The sequence below is a fragment of the Pipra filicauda genome, unplaced genomic scaffold (assembly GCF_003945595.2).
Source record: "Pipra filicauda isolate LSUMZ 115617 unplaced genomic scaffold, ASM394559v2 scaffold101_size5749837_pilon, whole genome shotgun sequence".
Taxonomy (NCBI): Eukaryota; Metazoa; Chordata; class Aves; order Passeriformes; family Pipridae; genus Pipra; species Pipra filicauda.
This window is the reverse complement of record NW_024103452.1, coordinates 4,193,424-4,217,844: the sequence shown is the minus strand read 5'-3', so window position 1 is coordinate 4,217,844 and position 24,421 is coordinate 4,193,424. Positions and strand designations below refer to the sequence as shown.

Genomic DNA, 24,421 nt, shown 5'->3' with positions numbered 1-24,421 from the left:
TGATCTTTGATTACACTTAAATGTTCTAGAAAACCCTTAAGAATTCATTCAGAAATGGTATTAGTATGTATCTAATTAAATTAGACTACTAATATCTGAAATCGAGTAGGGGAATTGATCACTAATCAAACAAAATGGGAGTTAAGTTAATTTAATCCTTGCTCAGGTCCTCCGTGCAGGTCTGAACTTAATTCCTTTCATAATTCAAGGTAGAGCTTAAACATGTGTTCCAGTTTTGTTTCAGTTGTTTTCACTTTTTAACAGTCACTTGCTATATGGGTTTTGTGAGTAGATGAGAAAATTGTTTAAACAATCTAAAAAAATTACACTGAAAATGGAAGATAAAGCAGCCTTATTACTAATGGTGACTTGATTACTGTGAACTTACAGCTGGGGCAAAAATTTATCATCTCTTTGTGAAGCTTTTAGTAATAGTGAGCTTATATTCCAGAGTGTGTGTATATACCATGTTTATCAGAATAATTGAAATAACTGTTTTAGGGAGCTGCATCTAACTGTTCTCTTTAAATTTTTGCTGCTGGAAAAATAAAATACTGGGAAAGCACACCCAAATAATGAATTCATTGCCTCAGTCAATGACATCAGAGCTCTTTCCTTCCAGTGAACTCTGATATTACACAGACAAAATCTTTGCATGTAGTACCTCCAGATTTGTCCTATGATGTACGATGGAGATTTCATAGTATCACAGAATGGTTTATTTTATAGGAGACCTCTAAAATCATTGAGACCTGACTGAGAAACAGCATCCAGAAATCTTCACCCTTAAGGGAAAAGAGACCTATGTTCTGTGTTCTCCTAATTGCAGTTCCCTCTGTTGCTGTGGTGCCTGCAAATGCTGTAGCTGGTACCCTATGTTTCACACACTGACTAAAGAATAGGAGAATGGCATTTTTGCTCCCTATAATGTTTCTGCTGGTGATGGAAAATGTGGAAAATAGCACATGACCACATGTTGGTTTAGCCAGTTTGATCCTTCCTCAGATTGTGAAGCTGTTTTTTTCTCTGATTAGAAAATATGGAGAAACATGGGTAAATACATTATTTGTCTTATTCCTTCTCCTCTGTCTGAAAAGAGGGGCCCATTGCACGAGGCACAGTACAGTAGACAAATTACCCTAGTAACTACTTCTAATAACAGGTGTTTTGGGAAGCCTAATTAAGGCTCTTGAAATACCATCAGAACTTAGGCAAAGCTTGTCACTGATTCTAGATGAAGACTTGCCTCTGAAACTGGTGGTAAAGCATAAATCTGTGTAATACATGATGCCCATTAACACACCTCTGTGCCTAATTCATTGGATACATATTACTGCCAGTACCTGTGCTCTGTAATTTAAACCATTATGAAAAGCACAAGCTGTTCATAAGCTGACCTCAATAGATGTATGCTTAAAGATAATTATGCATTTTCTGTGTTTTAATTCTGATTATTGTTTTCTCTCAGCAGGCTTGATGTGTTAAACTATTTTAGCAGTATTTGCCATTATTCTGGCAAATCATTGCTGTAAATGAATCACTGCTAGGTCCTATGAAATTCCAATGCATTTTTTTCATTCTGCTGAGTTTTTATCCTCCACTATTCATATGTGTGTAAACTGAATGTGAAGGCATTAGAATCATGGTATCAGTGATAGTTTGACTCACTGGAATGTGGAGGAGAATGAAAATAATCAGTTGGGCATGTTAACTGCAAACTTTATTAGTGATAATATTTCTCCCTTTTCACACAGAAGTCTGAAAAACTGCAAGAAGGCATACCTTGGAATAGCCTTTTATTGTATTAATTTTATTAACTTTGTCTTATCCTAATTATAATACCTTTATTTATTTTTTTTTTCAGATTAGTGAATGGCTCTGTTTAAACTGCCAGATGCAAAGAGCATTAGGGGGTGACCTAGCACCAGGTCATGGTCCCGGGCCACAGCCACCTCCACCCAAACAGAAGACACCCATTCCACCTTCAACAGCTAAACCATCCCCCCAGCCACAGCCAGTTCAAAAGAAAGATGTTTCTCCCAAACCTGATCCTTCACAGACAGCAGAATCTAAAAAAACCCTGCCACTGAAAAAGCAACCGTCCTTGCCTGGGTCTCCCCCTGTAAAACCAAAACAACCCCACCCAGAGCCCACTGAGACATCCCAGAAAATAGATGTTACTCCAAAGTCTGATCAGGTCAAGCCAACGCAGGCTGAGGATAAGCAAAAACAACCCAGTGTAGAGAAGCCTGTGGCAGACACTGTGCCTACTTCTGCAGCACCAGGGCAGAAACAGGACTTGGCAGGTCCCAAACCGCCACCAACTCAACAGAAAGTGACAGATTCCCCAAAGCCAGAGCCTGCCAAGCCGTCACAGGACACACATGCAGCTGGGGATAAGCCAGATTCCAAACCTGTTCCACAGGTGTCTCGGCAGAAGTCAGACCCCAAGCTTGCGTCTCAGCCTGCGACTATACCAGATGCTAAAACTCAAAAGCCTGTTGAGCCAACACAAACAAAAGATGACCCTAAAAAGTTACCAACAAAACCAGCCCCAAAGCCTGATAGCAAACCAACTCCCAAGGGCCCACAAGCAGGGGCAGGACCCAAGCCAGTACCAGCACAGCAGCCGCCTCAGAAAACTCCGGAGCAATCAAGGCGTTTCAGCCTTAATCTGGGAGGCATCACCGATGCCCCTAAGCCTCAGCCTACAACACCACAAGAAACAGTTACTGGGAAACTCTTTGGATTTGGAGCTTCAATCTTCAGCCAGGCCTCAAATTTAATTTCCACAGCGGGTCAGCCGGGGTCTCAGACATCAGCTCCACCTGCACCTGCTCCTGCGACAAAGCAGCCCCAGCCTCCACCTCAGCCTCCAGCCCCTCAGGCAGCCCCCAAAGAGGCTGGTCAGGCTCAGCCTCTTCCAAAAGCTGTTCCTGCAAAAAAAGAAGCCAAGCCTCTTACAACCGAGAAACCGGAGCCATCAAAAGCGGATAGTGTTTTACCAACTAAAGGATCTGATTTAGAGAAGAAACCTGGTTTGGCAAAAGATAGCAAGCCTCAGGCTGCTGAAGCTAAAAAACCTCCTGGGCTGTCGGAACCAGAGAAAGCCAGCCAGCCTGAAGTATCTTGTCCCCTTTGTAAAACTGGACTAAATATTGGTTCTAAGGATCCTCCCAACTTTAATACCTGCACAGAGTGCAAGAAAGTTGTGTGCAATCTCTGTGGATTTAACCCGATGCCGCACATAGCTGAGGTAAGGCAATGGAGTCTGTATTTACCCTGTATTCTTACCTGCAGGCTCCCTGTGCTGTGGAGACCAGCCTGTAGCTGACTTTTAGCTGTTGAATTGTCAAGAAAAATTGGAGCATTTCATCATCAGAGGGCTTTTAAAATTAAGTATCTATGTTGTATGAAATTTGGTCAGTTGTTGGATAGTACTTCCAATGAATTTTCGGCATATTAAGGGAGTGTGGTATAGGTGGTTGCTAGAGTGTTGAGACATAAGCAGATATGGTTATGAGCTCTTTAGAAAGTAGTGCTATTATGACACAACAAGCTACTTTACTTTCAGTCTCTTATGGGATAAAGTTCTTTTTCATATGCTTCAGTGTTGTCTGGTAATGTGTGCTTCTCTAACCAGTGCCTCTGATACACAGAATTACTGAATGAAGGAATATGTTAATGCTTAACTATTGCCCTTCCCTCCTGCTTAATATATCCCTAAATTCATTTCATTAATCTCATTCTGGCTCTGGACTCTTTGCATATGCTGATATACTCATTTAGAAGGTTGAAGTTCGAGTGATTCCTGTGTGGTAGAATACGTAATTTTTTCGTGCAACAATGCAAGGTTCACAAAGTTACTTCATCATTAAGAAGTGTGAATTTGAAAGTACTTTTTCCATGATTGGCCGAGAAAGCAACTTATATTTCAAAAAATTGCACAACTTATTGTCAACAGTTTCTTCACATTCTATATTTTTATCCTCTTCCTTTCCCCTGGTAATTTTTTTTTTGAGAAGGGGATTGAAAACTTTATACTACCTTAATGGAAAGGTGGAAGCATATCTTACTTGCCCTATCAATTTGGCAAATTTAATTCAACAGAAGCAAACCACCTAAAAATACTTGTGGGTAATTTAAATGTGTAAGTTGGTCTGTGCAGCACATGAAGACAGTAGCTGTCAATGTTCTGTCTTTGAAATCTGAATGAATAAATGAAAAATTGCTCCCAGGGTTAAAGATTACAGCATCTCTGACTAAAGGTGAGAAAAAACATTGGAAGAAATATCAGGTTGCAGGGAAAATATTGCTTATGTTGTTTGCATATGCCCTTTTTTGTGGATTATTTCCTTGAATAACTATCATCTGAAAGTCCTTTGTCCTGCTATAATAAGCACATTTTATCAAATATATGAATATGTTGTCTAATGGCTTTGTGTCATTTAGGTCAGAAGGAAAGGTCTGAAAACACAGGAAGATTGATCAGTGGTTGAAAGTCAGGATTCAATTGATTTTTAATGTTTATGCACTGAACACCATCAAGTACACACTGTGTGTCCAGCTGTGTGCATACAAACAAACACACGCACACTTAATGTGTTTAGTGTGTTTAAATGTGAAAAATGTGTATGACTTTCCTCAGAGGCATTCTGGTGTGCATACACTGATTACCATGGAAATGAGATGTGTCAGTTCTGGTGAAACACTGTGCTCAAATGACAACTATGAAAGTTCCAATACATGACTTGACTTCTTCAGAGTTGACTTAGGTGTGATGGTGTGACACTACTTTGTGGTGTGCAGTCATGTTCCCTGCATTTCTTCTGTTTAAGATGAATCATAGAATCATAGAATCATAGAATCGATTGGGTTGGAAAAGACCTCCGAGATAATCGAGTCCAACCCTTGGTCCAAATCCAGTCCATTTACTAGATCATGGCACTCAGTGCCACGTCCAATCTGCGTTTAAAAATCTCCAGGGATGGTGAATCCACCACCTCTCTGGGCAGCCCATTCCAATGCCTGATTACTCTCTCTGTAAAATGAGAAGGCTGATGCTCTGTTTCTTTTTTTCCATCACTGTTACTGTTAGAAAATTTTCTCGTTTCCACTCTTTGTGATACGCAGAGCTTGAAATACGATTGATTTTCTTTAGTCTGACTTCCTTACCCTTTTCTTTTTCTCTTCTTTGTTTCTGCTTGCATTTTCTTCTTCCTGATACTACACGGTTCCACCTCTGTCCCCATTTTCTGTCTTGCCTTTTTTTTTTCCAATCAGTTTTGCTAAAAAATGGCAGCCTACTTTTCCTTTACAACAGGAGGTGGTTAGTTTAACTGAACACTTCCCAACTTTCCTTTTCATAAAGATTGGAGACAGAAGAGGGAGCTCATCCTCTCCTCTCCCAAATGAGCTGTGTAAATAATGTTTACCCTCAGATAGCAATTCTGTCCCTGGATGCCCTGGATACCTCTTACTTGACAGAAACATGATGACAAGCCAGCAGTTTATGCTCACTTGCATACTCCTTTCCTCCACCAAATTCTTCTATCTGTTGAGTACAGTCTTGGAGGTTTTATTTACTTGTCTCTATTTCTTTGGAGGTTAGGAAGGAGAAATAGAAAGGCTTTTTAAAATTGGTCTTACTGGTGGTTTTCTACCTAATTCTTTTATTCCTATATGCTGTATTCAAAGAAAAAAATATAATTCCAGAAGCTACATGCCCTCTTGGCCCCAGAAGGGATTTTGGATGAACAAACATAATGGATATATTAGTTTTGCTTTGGGGCTACAGCTGTATCACAGCTATTTTAATAGTTGCTTATGTATTATCTACATGTTGTTGCCTCAGTAATGGCTGAAAATGAGTTGAGTTTTATTGACCGAGTGGTGGTTGAACCCTTGTTACTGACAAAGCTTGTATTGGGCTACATGGTAAGGATCAGTCCCATGGAACAGGGAAATCAGTGTTTCATTGCCAAATGCAGAGGAGCATCTAAACCCCATGGGCACTTCTACCTTAAGATCTCTCAGCAGAGAATTTCCAGTCAATGTGCTGCTGTACTGCAGACAGGGCTGGGTATTTTTAAGGGAATAAAGTGCTTTCTTGCAGTGGCAGTTGTTTGTTCTTGCCTGTGTATGACAGAAATAACTTTCAAAAAAGTCTTTAAGCTGCTGCAGTCAGTCCTCTAATAACCTCTCTACTGCAGGAAATAAGAACTAGACTCTCACCTAGTCAAAATCAACAATATGCTATTTACTTCAGTGAAATTGTTCTACTTTGTGCAAGCAGAGAATTAGGCTACAATACTTTTTTCTAAATTGGGCTGATTGTTCTTTTTCTCCATGATTTGTTGATTCAACAGTCAAACAGTTATTTACTTAAATGGTAATTTATCCATGATGCAAACAGCCACAGATGATTAAATAAATGACACTTGATAGATTTCAAAGACCCACAGGACCATGGGAGCCCTAGTGCATTAGCAGACTCCTTATTCTGCCATTTGCTCAATGGGGAGGAGCACTGTTTACCAGCTCTGTAATTAGCTTTCCAGCTCAGGTAGTTGGAAGCAGTTCTATTTTTAGTAACAAAGCACAAGATCGCAACTGCTGAAGCCAGAAATGAAATGTGTGGCAACGACCATTTTGTGCATTTAAAACTCAGTGAAACTGTTCAGAATATTGAACAGAAGTGGAGATGGTTGCCTGTAATGTAATTAAGTATGTTGAGGTAACAGGGTCAGGAATTTAGAACCTGTGATAAATTAATGCAGTAATAAAACAATAATAATTAAAAAAAATTAAAAACTAAGCTACAAAAAAATAAGCTATCCAGATTTTTAGGATCTGTATGTGCAACATGAAAAGATACCATCTTAACAGAGTCACATATTATGAACAAAAAGAGCTGAAAATGTGATGTGTGTATATGTGAGTGTGCTAACGGATTTAATATAATAGAACTGCCAAGGGAATAACAGAAGCACCTTTTAGTCTACTGATAGCTATAAAATTATCTGGAAAGGTACTCTGAAGTTAAGAATGTTCCATGTGTGAAATAAATTACTGGGGCTACAGAAAGGAGAGAATTGTTTTGAATGATGGAGAAGGACAGGGATGACTGGGGAAGGGCAGAAAAGACATAAAATCTCTGACTTGCTAAGGATTTTTTCGAAAAAGATACAATCATAATAGATAATATAAACAATTTTGGAGTGATGTTTCTTATTTATTATATCAAATATAGTCTGTATGAAATTGTTTGACATGGATGGATATGACCGCAGGAATCTATAAAACTTGATGGTTCCTGTCCAATCCATATTCTTATATCATCATAACCTTTTTTCAGGTGAGTCCCTGATGTAAATAACTCTGCTAGTTTCTGTTTTTCCAAAATCTCACTGATATGTAATTGCAAATGGAGTGAGGCCCTGAGCAAGTGTGACCCATTTTTCAAGCTTTGTAAGTAGGGTTTAAAAGAGTAATTGAAAGAAACCCCAAACCTATACTAAGTGAATCCAACCCTGCTATTGAATGACCAAATGTGCCCTGGACTTTTTAAAGGAAGTGTGCAGCGACTTTATAAAGTAATAATCCATCTATTATTGTATTGAAAATCCCTGAAATGGTGTACTGCATCATTTGAGGTGACACACATTGCCTATCTTTAATTAATTAACAACTCTGTAGTGTCATGTATTTCCTATTTGAAAAAGCTCAGATCACTCTGCAAATTGGCAGGTTTAACTTCTATTAGAAATTTCTATCTCCTCTCTTATGTTTGGTGATGAGTTGTTTTGGAAACAGATGGTGTCTGGGAAACACAGTGAAGAAGAATTTGCGCTAAAGATACCAAGAGAAAAACAACCACTCCTTTCAATTGCATAATTTATCTTCTCTGCTTCTTTCTCTCTCTTTAAAGATCCTTTTAAAATTTTGATTGTAAGAAAGTGAATGCTATTACTGTTTAATTACAGTGGCTAAATAAAACAGAACATAATAGGCTAACTAAATGTACTCCCTAAAATGTATGGAAATTTTTCCTTTAAATGATAATTCTTTATAATTGAGAAAATGTTAAAACTACTGCTAATTATTATTTTGAAAGATAAAATCTGGCATTGAAAAACAGAGTGTATGTTAGATGATAAAAACTCCACTGTATTTCTTGACTGTCAGAATGAAATTAATTTAACTTCAAATGAGGTACCCTTCTCCTGTTAATCTAATTCGATATGCATAATAGAAAAAAACATTAAGTGGAAATATTTTTTTACAGCAGAATGACTCGCCTCTTCCACTTTTCCTGTAAAGCACATATATTGCGTATATACAGAATGGAAGGGCTAATATGGAATGACACTTTGATGAATGATTTAGTCAAAATTGAACATAGAGAAATATATTTTAAAAAAAAATAATCCCCAAATTCACTTTTTAAATAAGGCTGAAGAGCTTACGTTTCATTAACAGAGTTAGATTTCTGATATTCGTATTTGCAGAAGTATTTAAATACTTAAAGACAGACTTAATTTGTCCGCAATACTTTTAAGTATATTAGGAGCTTCTGTCCTTCTCTTATGCCTCAGCTAAAGCTATGTTGCAAAAAAATCCAGCTTTGACTGATGATTTTCCAGAGGCCTGAACTTCTGCCTCCTGCACGTGCCTTGATCTGTTCCTTTTGAGCAGCGTCCAACTCCTGTTTAAACCTCTTTGGAGTCCAGACATGAGGTGAAACCTCTTTTGGGGTCTGAGTTTGGTGTGTCTTTGAGAATAGTTCACCCAAAGGCAATACTGCTTGGCATTAAACAGATCAACTACAGCTACTTTACTTAATAATAATGACAAAACCTGCTCATGGTCAAGTACGATGTGGTGGCGGTTTGCCAAGTTTATTTGTTCTCCACTAATATGATATACAAAATACAGATCTGCAAATAGACGTGACTTCAGGACTCCCATCCTCAGGGCTGTTACTGAGTTGCTACAGCCAAGCTTCTTGTCTCCCAGTTTCCTCCAAAACCCCACGAGCTTGCACTTTGAGTTTCAATGGAGGAAATGAAATCAAGAGTGAGCCACTGCATCCAAATAAGCTATTTAATAGATGTCCTGTGATGGTTCTGTTTGAATTCCCCATCACTGTAGAGAGAAATGAAAACATCTGTACTTTCTCACAAGTTTCTCTGAACAGGTGTCCTGCATTTCAGTAGGGCTACTTGGTCCAGAGCCAGTTATACACTGATGCAGTCTCATTTTTGGGCAGTCAAGTTTTGATGGTCACTTCTGAACATGATGATATTGGGATAGTGTTTGAAAACAAGGCTTCTTAGATTCATGTGGTTGCAAATCAAAACATTAGTTACAAGATTGCACTCTTGTTAATTTTTCTTTTCAATATTTATGACGACAGGATTAGGGGTTTTTTTCCCCCCTGGAATTAAATTTGAGGAGTAAAAATTGGTATCATTGCTCAAAGTAATAGGGTGACCTTTGGAAGCACTATTACCATGATTAATTACCTGCTATTTGTTTTCTTTATTCTAGTCCCTAAAAGTTTCCAAATTACCTCTCTGAATGAAGAACTCTGTTGAAACCAACAATGAGATATAGACATAAAGACATTTAAGGCCAGATGGCTTTTATTAATGTTGGTAATGGCCACTGCTGGTGTGAAATCCAAAGGGATGTTTACTGCAGCACTGCTGCTGGCACACACAGCTCCTGTCTAGCTGCCTATTTTTCATCCACTTGGAATTCATATGCAATGATTTCTCTACCTATATACATTTATTCCATCTTTAGATTTTTTTTGTATCTTTGAAAGATAAAATGCTTAGCTGAGCAATTAATGCAGAGCTTCCAGTTATGATTCTGGTGTGTGGCTTCCTTTTTTCTTCTGCAGATAGTTTATAGACTAGTATTAGAGAGAGTCAAGCTAGAGTCACAAATCTTAAACAGATTATCAGGAAAATTACTGACCTGGCCTTGAGCCAGGTGATTTTCTTCTCCCTTACTTCATTAGAAATTTGGTTGGTGTCCCATTATTAAATGAGAAAGAAGTCTTCTGAAAGCTAAGCTTGTGTTGTTTGAATTTTTCTACAACTTTATAATAGTAATTTGAAGAGACTTTTATTTGTTTGAGATAAAGGTATTTCATGCTTTTCTTTTGTATTACAGAATACTATTTTTTTGTTCATGTTTTATTGACAAACAAAAAAGCTTAATTTAGAGACTCTAAATATTGGTTTGAGATTTAGTTAATTTCAATATAAGACCCAATGACTCACTTCCAGATTTTCTTAAGCAAAGAGATAAAATCTTATAGATGTTAAGTGCCTCAATTTTTCTTTTGGTGCCCAGGTAAGATATCTTAGTAAGATGTGGCATGCTATCTGGTCACATTAATTATATGTGCAGACACTGTCATAACTTGTGTGATCATAAAAATATAAAGCATTTACTTTTTTATAAGAACCCTTACATAGAGTTCTTATAAAACCCTATGTTGATTATCTTCTGATAATTACCTATGGAGGGAGCTTCAAATGACTTTTTTTTTAATAGTCCAGAAATATGAAGAGCTGATGTTCTTTCAAGGAACAAATGCTGTAAGAGCGTTTTGAAAAATATCTGAGGATTTTATCTATCTGAAAACAGGATATTTTTCCCTGGATAGTTGTTAATGTAATTGACTATAATAGGACAGATAAATATTGTAAAAATAAAATTCTGAAAAGACATATATATACTGAAATATAAATTGACATATCCTGTCAATTTAAACATTTGCAAACATTTTGTGATCTCATTTCTTGCAGAACAAAGCTGTTCATGTTGTTAAAGCAGTTAAGTTCCAATTCCTGCTTATGTTGAAAATTTCATGTCATGTTTTTGCTGACCAAAAGCTGAATGTTCGTCACACCATGACAGTATGTTAGTAAAGAAAGGTCAACGTTCTGCACAAAGTCTAAAAATCACTTGTTTGCCACTGCTATGGGGTGATTTTAGACTTAATGGGATTGCACAAGTGTAATTAATTTTAACTGCTTGTATGAGGTGTGACCAGCAGTAAAAATAATTAAACCTTAAGATGTAAAGAAAGAAAAAAAGTGACCAAGGTGGGACACTTCCCTGATTTCTGTTTGTTTTCTATGCAGCAATATTTCTCCCTGAGTAATGGAAGATTCATTTAAAGAGACAGTGGAAAGTAGTTATTTTTAATATTTCTGAAATTTATATAGTTCAATGGACCAGAATGAGAACAACCCTGGCTTTAGATCTATTGTTATTTATCTATTAAATTGATTTCTCCAGTATTACTAAGAGTAAGGATAGAGGCTGAGGGGAACCTAAGCCATTATATAGTTGTGGAAAGGTGATTAGATTTATGCCAGTAAGCTGCTGGAGATGCTGTCTAGCAGCATTCGAAACAGGACGTCACAGACTGATGTTGAAGAGGGGGATTAGCTGCTGAATTTTGCACAAAATGCTGTTGAGTTGGGGTGAAAAAAAAAATTTGCATCACTAGAAGAAAAGTAAAAGCCAGTCGGCTGTATCAGACCAGAACACTCACTGAGAAGAATGATGAGGTGCATTAGTTTTCCATCTGTGTTTTGGAGGTTAATGAAATTACTCAGACAGTGAGGTAACTTAGGCTTCTAAGGACAAGACTTGAAAGACCATCTGGTGGTCTTTTGTTTTTGGTATTTCTAGGTTAGTAATCTTCTGGGTTTGCTTTTGTTGGGTTTTCTTTTCACTTTTTTTTTATTTTTTCCTTTTTTTCCTTAGCAAACAGCCTTCACATTGGAAATGGTCCAGTTGTAATGTACAGAGATTAAAAATTGAACATAGGAAATCTTGTCCTTAAATATACTGTTTTAATGCAGGTAGCTACTTCTTTGAGAAGTTTTTGTGTCTAGTGGTTACCTGAATAATTATGCTAAAACCTGCAGGTGATAATATTTAAAAAAAAAATTGAGATTTCTGAACATTTTCCTGACATATCCATAAGTAATATATTGTTGTGGTTTGTCTGTTTGTTTTACAATGGCATTATCATACTTGCAAAAATTTGCAAATACAGGAGTACATTGAAGATGATAACATAACTCTGACCCTCATCAGTAGTTGTCAATACAAATATCTGAATTTTTTTTGAGGTGTCACTTCTGTAATTGATCTTAAGTTTTGTATATTCCCTTTTATATAAGATGAAAATATAAAGATATTGCATTTCTTTCTGAATGCTGACAAACTCATAGCTACTGTCTTCAGGGTATTAGTTAGTAACTATCTTTTTGTACATTTAGAGCATGATATTAAGATCCTTATTTTCTGGAAAAGCTGTCAGATATACCTGTTCCTATTCCCCACCCTCCCCCAAACCAACAAACCCACCCTTAAATGTCTGTGTAAATATTATTTTCTCACAGAAATTCAGTGGGAATTTTCACTTAATCATTGAACTGACATTGTACATCAAAACCAACCTGGGCACCTTCAGGTGCTCTGTTCTTGCTTTGGAATTACAGTGGAAAAAATACTTGTTATTTTTGAACGAATATTTGAAATACTTGTTATTTCTTAAATGTTTTCGTAATGTACCCTAAAGATTTTGTTTGCTCAGAAGTCAATTTTACATTGAAATTGGATAAACCACTAAAGTTTCAATACGTTCTGCCTTCTAACTACAGTTTTTTTAGTGTTTTGTAACAGAGTTGTTTTCTATTTTCTTTTACAGTCAGAGCTGGACATTGGATTAAAGTTTTAGCACTATCTCTAAAAGCATTTGCATTTTTGCAATATTTAATTTTAGTTATAGAAAGGCAAGAACTTTGAATAAAACAAAATTCTGGTTAGATTGTTTTTTTAAAAAGTACCATTTTGTATCTACCTGAGGTGGCTGAATGTTGATGTCCTGGTATGACATTTGCAAGACTAGGAAAGTGTAGGCTTTGTACTCATTACAGAGCAAGTCAAACAGAACCACCTCTTTCGCAGGCTTCTGTAGGTGCACCTTTGTGTTGACCTACAATGCGCTGCTGTTTTGTTTGAGCCAAGAACACTTGCATTGTGCTGTGTAGTGAATTTTTAAAGTCATGTGCCCAGTATAGCTGGGACTCGATTACACTGTTATCCCAGACCTCTAAAGGGAAAGAGCGCTGCTATTTTACTTCTATATCAGCTGTCAGCGGAAGGATCTCCTGATCAAAACATAATCTCTCATTTGATTTGGCATCCTTTTAAATACTTTAACTGGACAGGTTCTTCTTCAGACCTGTAAGGATTGTGTTAGCGCTCGGTCACCCTTCAAACGACAAATCTGGTCAATGTCGCAATGTGCAGTGTAGCTAGAGGAACTTATGTTTGAATCCATAATGTGTTATAATTAGGTACAGACATAAATAGAGGCTTCAGTTAAATTCTTACTCTTCCCTCCTTTTCCTTTCTTCTGTATGCTGTTGGTAACTGGAATCAAGAAAGTTTCAGCTTTAATACATTTCTATATGGTGAATTGGCTTGTTCCAGGCATTGGTCTGAGGCATGATGCACTTTCCCTGGTGAGTTCCTTAGGCACATTTGAGTTTGCTCCTTGTTCTTTCCAGGATGAAATGAAGATATATTTTATGTTTTAAGTATCTATATGTCTTTAGCACCTGTATTGGGCAGGGTGAAGCTCCGTCCACCTATAAATCAGAGTAGATCATCTTGATCAACCCAAATCAGGGTCAATTGAAGAAGGTTTCTCAGGGCCAATTAGGATTTGAGTGGTTCCAGACACTGAGAGTCTACAACTTCTGTAGACAACCTTTGACCACCTTCCTTATTTTTTTCTTTAGTATTTTCTTAAATGAATAGTTATTTGAATGATGAATTGAATTCAAATGAACTTAAATGAATGAATGAAATGCCTAATATTTGAATTTATGCTCATCTGAATTTTTGTCCATCCATTGGATACCATTGAGAAGACTGACTTTATCTTCTTTTCACTCACATACATTGACATGACCTTCCTGAGCCTTCTTTTCTCCTTTTTACCAGTTCCAGGTCTCTAAGCATCTCCTTGTGTGAGTGATACTCCAGTCTCTTAACCATCTTCATGACTCTTTACTGGACTTGCTCCAGTATTTCTATGTCTTTATTTTATTGGGGAGCCAAGAACTGGACAAAGCACTCTCCCACCATTACTGAGTACAGGGGAATAATCACCTCCCTAGACCTGCTAGCCATGCTCTTAACTAACACAACCCAGGACATTGCAAGTATTCAAGCGTGTCTTTTGCCTGATTATTTATTCCCCTTATTTTCATACCATGCTCAAGGGCACAGAACACACGTGCCAGCAGGTGAGGTGAAGGACTTTGCTGTAAACACAACTTATAGACATTTTTGAAGGTGATGGGGTCCAGAGGAAACCCTGATCTGTCCACTCTAAGGAATACTAACTCTAAAGTGGCCATTAGTCACTGTAAAACAGTGAACTTTACACAGACCATGATTCTGGTCAAAGGTATAAAGTGCAGGTTTCGAATTACTGTGATATCTCTACAAAATACATATCCTAGCAGATCATCTCCATGGCAGGTGTATATTGACTTCTCCCAGTTATGTTAACAAGTTCAACAGTAAAAGGTATAGATACAGTTTTGGAGAGAAGGAATGGTCAGGAAAGGATCCAAGCTAAAATTTCATATGATATTCCAGGAACTGAATTTTGCACCTGGTCTGTACGTATGGAACCTGATCACCTAAATGCCACTTTCTACTTTCACCTCCTCATAAATCAACCTCCTTTCCACATCTACTGAAAGAGGTGTTGTTTATATTTGAAATTATACTATTTTCTTTTATTAACTATGGGGCTCCTTCTTGTGATCTTAAACATTAAAGACTTTCATTTTTTAAGTGTCTCTTTTTATTCTGAGGCAGTGGGGGGACAAAGAAATACAGGGTTAATTAGGTAACTTCATTAGTTAGTAACTGGTTTTCCAGTTGCATAACTTCTGTTTTTGCATCTTGAATCAGTATATGCATTTTGTGAAGTATGAGGCTTTAAAAACACCTTGTAATTTACAGGGCTTTGAAGTATGCTGAAATGAAAATTTGTTCAGTAATTATCTATTTTCTGAACCTTTATGAATGCGAAAACAGTTAATCCCTGTCTTCTAATAGGATTTATGAGGTGTTTCATGCTCTTAATAATGTTTTGTTTGGATGACTTGTCCATATAGAATTAATAATTCTCTGCAAGCTCATAATCTATATTTTTTTTGATCTAAACTTGCAATTCAAAAATAAGTAATCATTTGCCTTTTAGATCTAGGGCTATGACATCAGAATTGATGTATTATCACTAGAATGAAATTCTACTAGAGCAGATATTATAAATTCCACTTTTTCACTTATTCATAATTAGTAGCAAATAATTATTGATATATTATAATTTTAACAGAAACCAGGGGGAAATGTTTGTGTCTTCATCAGCATGCAGGATATATATGCTTAGGAAAATTTACTCTAATTTTCTTTGTGAATCTGAAGCTATGATAGTGGTTGCACCATTTTCCCTCAGTTTGCTTTATTCCAACTGACTAATTCTGTCCTTATTTGGATTAATTGTCTGTATTGCAGGGGATTAATATTCCTTTTCATTATTTTCCTATTACTTACACAGACTGTAGAGAAAGTGGCTTCATTGTCTGTGAGGAATCATGGAAAAATGAATTGAAAAACATTTAATTCCTTTCAGTACGAAACTTTGTATGTCTGTAGTAGAAAACAGGAGAGATCAAGGTGCCCTTGCAATGGCAATTCAGTTTCCTCTGCAGAGGTTCCTCTCTTTGTGCATTGGAATCTTATTTACACAAATCATTCATTAAAAAGGAAAAGGAATGCCAGTAGATTGACACTGTTTTAAGGTCATATTTTGAATTTCAAAGTTCAAAATATGTACTTGCTGATAAATTAGGGTCAGGTACTAGTTGTTAGAAACTAGTCATCCCCTTGGTACACCTTCTAAATCCTTTCATATTTTTGAATGTGCCTTACATGTACAGTTTCTGTTCACATAAAAATATTTATTTCTGTTGATAGATGTCATCTGCTGTTTCCTTGGCATCACTTATTTCTCTGCACTTGACTTCAAGTCTGTTGCACTAAATCTTTCTGAGAAGAGATACATCTTGAATTTTGTGTTCATAACACTGTTTTAGTGTAATTCTCTTTTCTCCACCTGTAATTTTCAACCATTTAAAGCAGTTTTTCTTATTGCCTGTTTTCCACTTGATACTGATCTGTGTGAACATGTTTAATTAACAAAAAGTAATATCCATTTTTTTAAATATTAAGAGAAATGAAACAAGCCAAGAGGAAAGAAGGTGCTGACAGAAAGATGATTATTTGCAAGCTAGTGTAATAAAAAGTAATAACTCCAGTGGTTAACAAAAGTGTATTTCCTTGCAGTTATATTTTTATCTCCTCAATATACTGAACCAGAAGCCAGTGCTTCAGCATGGAAGAATATGGCAGATGGCATAACTCCTATGCAAGTATTAAAAAGAAGGGCTCTTAAATTATCTGTGTCGTGGTTTAGTTTTGGGCTTCCATCCCTCTGCTATCTATTCTTAGCATCATAAAACATAATGGAAGTGTACAGAGATTCAAATGCATAGTTTCATACTGTATATCACTTCCTTATGTGTCTGCAGATGGTGTGCATATTTCTGCATATTGGGTTTTATGGTGGTTAGAATACATTTGATGGGGTAAATGTAGGGGAGTGCAAAGATTCATTGCAAGTGATTAATTCAAAGATTTATGTGTATGTTTTGTAAGCTGTTTGGTTTCCAATCAAGACTCTAAATCTTTACTGTATCACCAGTTCTTCTTAACTTCAGTGAAATTTTTTCCTTGTTCAGTCAAAAAGGCCAGGAGTCTAATCTATTAAATGCTTGGATGCCTAATGTTGAAGGCTTTATTGATATATGAGCAAAATAAAATCAAAGAAGACCTTATAGTGCATAGAAAGAATACATGAGGTCCATTTTTATAAGGTTTTTTGATTCAGACCCCAAATGAGCACTGTAATGTAATTTCAAGTGAGGCGAGTCAAAGCAGTGTATATTTGAATTATGCATAACCTACAAAGATAAAGGTAGAAAGTCATGCAGATTGTCAGTCACAGGAATGGATTTCAATGATCATAAGCTGATCAATTCAATTAATCATGTGTTTTCCCTGGTTATGAAGTTCCTGAAATATATTCTTGAGGACAGGCTTTCATAACACTATCCAGTTTTTAAAACTTCTTTCCACAGGAAGCTACTAAAATGGAAATATCTGTCTGCAAGTACTATATGGAAGGTGCTCACCAGGAGAGTTAACTTTTTCAGTTGCCTTCAGTTTTCATTACAGGTGGAAAAGTCATGGAACCAACAGCTTCTAAACTAGACATATGTGCTTAAGCTATTATGGGGTGTGTATGAAAGGAAAGGGAAGGCACAACACAAGTAATTTCTTCTCCACTTGTTGGCCCATGAGAAGGTGATGCACTTTGCCCCTGCAGGAGTTCTGCAGCACCTACTCTTGTGACAAGCTGTCTGTCAGCATAGTTCTGTCAAGACTGTTAAAGTAATATAGAAGGCGAGATAAGGGAAGAAGTTACAAGAATTTTGTTTTGGCAAGACATTGGAGCATGTGATATGATTAATATGGTGATAGAACTTCCATAGGCAGATTGTTAGTAAAAATAAATAAGATGGTGTTAGCTAATTAAGGGTGATACTGGATCAGATTTCTGTGATCTGAAACATAATATATTTTCTTCACATAGTTCTGTTTGATCATAAATTTCTTTTGCTGATTGCTGCTGAGTAGGTCCCTTTTGGAGACATTAAAGCTGCAAGGGAAAAAAAAGAATGATTACAAAATACTACAAGATAAACTCTGTTAGTCTGTGGCAAAAGAGCAAGCCATCACTATGAGAAAGACTGTATCTTACTTTTGTCATGTAACTGAAGCTCTTCAGGCTCTTAAAAATGTTTCATCATGTCTGTTTGAGAGGTAGCTGAATTAAAGACAGTCTCAGTGATGTTTTTTAGAAGATAGGAGTCTCAAAATTAATCAAGTAGGTAACATAAATGTCATTTTCCGTGATTTACCTCTCAAGAGTTGCTGGAAATTACTCTGATTTCAGAGAGGCTGGCACTGGTCAATCAGCATCATGAAGCAACTGTTCGAGTTGATAGAAATACGTTTGTTGGTTTTAGTAGATAGTATTGTCTGACAGGATGTGACTGAAACAATTCAACCTTAAGAACTAACAAAAGCAGTACTAAATACTGGTTTAAGTGCTTGCTTTTTTGTCTCCAGGGATATACTTTCATAGTGCATTTAGGATTTTAGAGCTTCATCCTCTAAACTAATTAGCTAGGTGAGAAACTTCAACTCTCTTTAGTAGTTTTTTCCAGATATGTTCAAAGGTATGGCACTAGAATCCTGAACATTACTTTTCCAAACTTACAACAATTTTCAGGCAATTTTGGAAACAGTTCAAGCCTTAGTTTTGCAAGTAATAAGCTTTCTCATGAGTAATCTCATCTGCTTAGTCTTGCACGTAATAAACTTTCTCATGAGTAATCTGATGTACTTCAGCCTTCCACTTATGGGTAAGGTGCTGCTGTGTTTCACTCCTTTGAAGGAGTGGCTTGTTCTATAAGGAGCTCAGTTTGCATGATTGAGCTACTCAAAAAGAAAGAGAAAGCTTATAAAGAAAATAGCTGACAAATTTCATTCTTCCTGAGTAAAGACCATTATGATGAATGAAATCTTTCAGGAAGATGACTAACATGGTACAATCACTTAAAGTGATGCGTGCTGGCTTTTCATGGTACTGCTCTGTTTCTTTGTGCCAATGATTTAGTGAGTAGATGTAGAACTTTTGAAAATATATAATTTTTTTGTAATTAGAAACTTTAGCCACATACTCATAATTTCTACAGCAAAATCCAGAAAGTGTATCATAGGCACTTCTGGATGATTGCTCAGTACTTTTTTAATCTTGTTTCAGGCTTTCCTAAATGTGCAGTTATTTTATATGAGAAGAAGGGGAGTTATATGAAATGCGCTGTGTCGACTTAAAATATAAGGAAATATATTAAAAGTGTTTTTAGTCTATGCATATTATTGCAAGGAGGAGGAAAAGATTAGAATTTGGAGGAATGGCATCTTGAAAAGTACTATTGAAGAGCATACTAAGGGCATAAATATGGAAACTGCACTTTTAAGAGCACCTGTGGCTTTATAGATTGCTGAATAAATCAATAAGGTGACCCAGAGTCTGAGGCAGTGATAATAAAGATTGATCACTTATGCTTCCATTCGTATTAGTGGTGATGCTACAGAATCCTTTGCTTTCAGTTGCTGTCAGCAGTCAACATGACCAGGCTCTGTAAATAAGGGAGCTGAGGGTGACAGCAAGACCTCATTGATGAGATGTGCAGTCCAACAGGGTTTGAACAGGGCACACAGAGCAGGTTTGGTGACAGTAACAAAGTTTAGCCAACAGTCCTGTTCGTGATCGCCAATGAAGTCTGCAGTCATGAGGCAGTTTTCAGGCTGAGCCAAAAGGTCCAGTAAGCAAGGTAAGACCATCGTCAACTGGGTACAACCAAAGACAATGTAAATGCAGCAGGACAGAGGATTCAATGCAGCACCCAAACCAGTGGGTGGAGGCTAAATGAGTAGAAACCCCAAGTGGAGCTTCTCACAGCAGTTTTCCCACAGCTTGGCTCTCTATAGAAATCTCACCCGGAGTTACACAACCACATCATATCAGAGCAGACCCCAACCCAAGTACCTAAACCAGTGGGCAAGGGAAGAGGAGGTTTACACAGAAAGATGATGTAAGACTGGGAAGGGAATCTGGAGCCTTTTGGTGTACTCAGGACTCTGACACTTCCAGCTAGTGTCACTCGTAGTTGGAGGCATCAAAGATGGGGGTGAAAGGGATGAGAGGCTTCTCTTTGATCTAATCTTTGTGTCATGTCACCCTTAATGCATACATTGTAACAGACACTGCTAATGGCAGAACTTTAGCTCCCCTATTTCTTTAGGTAAATCTATACCAAAAATTTTTCCTAGAGCTGGCTGGACTTTATTTGAAAAAACAAAGTGTGTATTTTGAGCGCTCTGACACTTCAGAGTTTGGGGATTTTTTAGAATGGGAAGGCTTGTGATTGGAAACTGATATTTTAACCCTAATGGGGGACCTCATGGTGGAGTTGGTGTGGACAACTGCAGCTGATCAAGATGATGAAGGTTAACTTTACTTAACAGTCATTAAGCAATATGTTTAATGAAGTAATGTGATTCAACTACACTTGGTCATATGAATTATTGACTAAAGTCCATTGACCGTATTGACTAGATCTCCACTGACTATAATGGGATGTTAGACAACTAGCACAAACATTTAAATTGCAGACACAGAATGACTGAGATTAGAAGGGACATCAGTCAGTTATCTAGTTCAACCTTCTGTTCAGGAAGGATCAGTGGACCACACCAGGTTGATTAGAACTTTATTACATCTAGTTTTGAAAGCCTCCAAGGATGGAGACTGCATAACAACTGCGGAAAACCTATTCAAATTCTTCAAAAAAAATTGAAAAGGTGAAAAAAGACCTCCTTATATTCAGTTTCAATTTATGTCTGCAGTATCTTGTCCTCTAACTGGGCATTGCTTTGAAGTGCCTGGCTCTGACTTCTCAATGATCTCCTCGTAAGTACTGTTAGGCTTCTGTTAGTCTCCTGAAGCAGACTTCTCCACACTGAACGAATTTGTTTCCCTCATCTTTGCAGCCAGGGTGTGCTATATTCACTGTGTTTAGCAGTGAGCCCATGTTTTTCTTGTCCAGACTTTTTCTTACATGTTTAGCATAGAGACTACTCTTGTTGTCCTTGATGTCCCTGACCAGTTTCAATCCTAGTGAAGTTTCCCTTTTCCTAGACAGATGGCTGTGCAGTGTTTCTAAATTCCTTCTTTTTGGCCTGTCTAATTACAGTGATAGTTCTGAAGTAGAGGCAGGATTCAGAGGTCCAGACATCCTGTCCCATGTATGTAGCTGGTTGCCCTAATGCCATAATCTTATTGCAAACACTGTATGCCGGAATATTGTGGAAGAAAGCTAGCAAATGCAAAGATATATGGAAATAAGCTCTTTACAGTGCTGTTTGGGTTTTGACATAGAATATACTAACATAAACCTTTTTTGACAGTCTTCCTGGTCCAGGCATAGATTGTGCCTGTTATGGCAATTTATATTTCTTATAGCCATAAGAGACCATCTCAGCTTCCCAGAGATGCTATTGCCTCTGTGAGCCAAATTTACTTGAATGTTAATGCAGTTGTCCATCTAAACTTTATGATAATGTCTTGTTCTTCTGCATTGAGCTACTTGACACCATTTTATCTGTCACATGTAATAAAGATATATTCCTCTTCAACTTTATTTTGTGCAGGAATTGCCAGACTTGGCCTATCAACATATCAAATTGTATCATTGCTATGAGATTGGACTGGTTTACTGTAGCCAAGAGTTTGTCCTTCAATATTAAAAATAGTTAGTGTGAGCTACTGTGTTTATCACTACTCATAACAATACTTATTTTTCTATTAAAATATATGATTAAAATTCTGACAGGTGTTCCAAGGTTGCCTGACAGAGGCATAACTATACATTACTATTTTAAATGATTGCTTATTTGCATTTGTTCTTTCATTATCTCTGATAGATGATGACATAGCACAATGGTGGTGGTGGGGAATTATGTTAAACTAGTGTTTTGAGACAGTTTTAATGTGGTAAACACAAAATTATCTTGACAAGCCAAAGAAAGACTCTGTAATATTCAACCCTATAGCTCAAATTTAGGGGGAAAAAGAAACAGGACTGTTTTTAAAACTCAAATACTTTGATATTTAGTGAAGATTTAATTGTTGTGTAAGCCGAAGAAGAAAGCATTTATGCATTATCGGTCTGTAGGTATAGTCTGAATATAAGTTATTTCTGTGTGGATTGAATATATAGTTTTATTTTGAGATTTAAATCCTAGATTAGAATCAGTCTTTGGGGTTGGATTGTGTGTATTAGCCAGAAGCAGTGATATTCTTGGTCTTTCCAGTAAAAGTCTGTGACTTACTTTCAGTAAAAGTCAGCTCCACCCGACTGAAACTATTGGCTCAGAGTAGGAATGAAGTGTTTGGTTAGGCTTAAAAACTGAGTGCCTTCCCCTGCACCAGCACACAGCCAAGCACTGTAATGCCGCTTTCTGCTACAGCTCAGCAGGTCTGGAGCAAGGTCAGGAGCTAAAAGCATATTTCCCACTAGGCCTGGTCACAGGCTCAGAATTGCAAATTGCCTTGACAACTGTTGACCATCCTTCGTTTATAAAAGGTAAGATCACCCTGAATACATAAGGGACACTGAGAAGTTAGTCAGTGGGCATGAGAAGGTGGCCCCAAATCTGTGTCCACTCAGTAATTTTTCCTGCTAGGTATGCTTTTACCAGCTGGCAGCTTGGTTGGTTGCTTCACTAACCAAGTTAGTTGCTTCCCTACGTGCTGTTGGGACTCATGTCATCAGATATTTTTTTAATTAAAGTTATAAATTATATATACCTCTCCATTTGAACCTCTGAGCTGTTATAAGTCAGACAGCAGATTACAGTCCATCATTTGCTCTTATTTAAATCAGTATAAATCTGAAGTGGCTGCACTGACATAGTAGAATTTCCCTCATATGCACCAGTATATTCAGGAGTGGAATTCAAGTTTACAGTAATTCTGAAAGCAAGCCATCTTTTTCATCCAAGGGGTTGTCTGTAACCATAGTAACTCATAACACTCACTATAGGTGAACTTGAACTGGATATTTGGAACTCTTGATTCTAAAACTGACCATCCATGGACAATGATTTGCATTTTGTCTTTCCAGTCAATGACTTGACTGTTTGGTCTGCCAGCTCTGTTTACTTTCCATTTTGCTCAGCACAATCCTAGCTGTAGTTTTTAAGTGCTACTGAAATATAAATGATGACAGCAGCTTTTAGAATGGAAATTATTAAACTCGAGAAAGTCTCCATCTGCTTGTATATCAGTATAAAGAATATTTACTGCCCAATTTACATGGTATTCAATGGGGAGAAGATTTCTGATTGTCTCCATACATCCTGCTCTGAGCCAACTAGGAATGTAAATCATCAGAAATGACTAGGAATCTGTCTTTGTGAGATTACTACCTATATTTTACAGAACCATGATGTCTGTAGATTTTCAGAAAGGTTCATTTTAGCATTTCATTATGTGTGTTTATCTAAAATGAATATGAAGATCAGTTTTTTCTGTTTGATCCTATTGTTGGATACTATAATATTTTTGCATTAGAAAGAGATGCTGTATAATAGAACTACTGGCAAAGAAAAAGTGTGATCTTATGGTCAAAGTAAAAAGAGGGGTTTAGTTAATCATTACTGTGCTGTAAACTTAAATTCTAGCACACACTATGAGATAGGAAGTAGTGATCATATGAATCCTAGATTAGCCAGCATACACTTGTGCTGTAATCCCATAGTGCTGGATTGACAGGCCAAAAAGTCTTTGACAATTTATTCTTGTTTTACACAAAACATGTTTTTGTCATTGTTCAAAAATAGGCTGGTATGTTGTAAGGGCACCCAAGAAGCTGGAACAATATATGTAAACAAAGAGAAGGCCTCTAGAAAGAGAGAAAAATATATTTTCAGTCTCTTTTGGTAGGGAAAAGTTTAAGATTAACTTTTGTAAGATTCTTTGATTATCCATTGGACATAGCATAGAGCTCTTGGGTTAAACCATTCTCATTGCAAACTGAACATAGCTGATTTAAGAGAATCAGAAAAGGTGAAAGACTGAGCACAGCTAATTATTAAAACAAAGTACTGAGATTTGATGATAATATGCTAGTTTTCTGTTGTATGACATGAGGAACTACTGTCAGAAATTCCATGGAAATCAAGAAAAAATAGGTGCATTTTATGTTATAAATAGAAGTTGTCTCTATTTGGGTAAGGCTTTATGGTTTGTGTTAAACACTGTTATACTAATTGAAAAAGGTGATTTCTTCTGCCTGTGAACAGTGTAATTGAAGAGGATCTCTCAGACAGTTTAAATCTCCTCTGACCCATGGCTGAGCAAACAGCAGAAAAGTGCCATCACCTGTAGAGCAAGGACTGCTAGATTCATGAGCAAACCACTCTTTCTCTTCCTGCTCCAAAAAATCATGTGCCACCAAATTTTGACTGATGGCACTGTTTTGTTTTGGGTTTTTTTTCATTGATAGTAGTCAAAGTCTTCATTTATTTCCATTCTCTT

At 36.9% G+C, this 24,421-nt stretch overlaps 1 protein-coding gene across 11 annotated transcripts in view; it reads left to right on the top strand.

Moving 5' to 3' along the window:
* Window positions 1-24,421, top strand: part of PCLO (piccolo presynaptic cytomatrix protein) — a 340,916-nt gene that overhangs the window by 16,536 nt on the left and 299,959 nt on the right. For all 11 annotated transcript variants that reach the window (XM_039388718.1, XM_027711469.2, XM_027711472.2 and 8 more), the window contains exon 3: window positions 1,865-3,256. In XM_039388718.1, coding sequence (XP_039244652.1) covers window positions 1,865-3,256 — 1,392 coding nt within the window. The remainder of the gene's footprint in view (window positions 1-1,864; window positions 3,257-24,421) is intronic.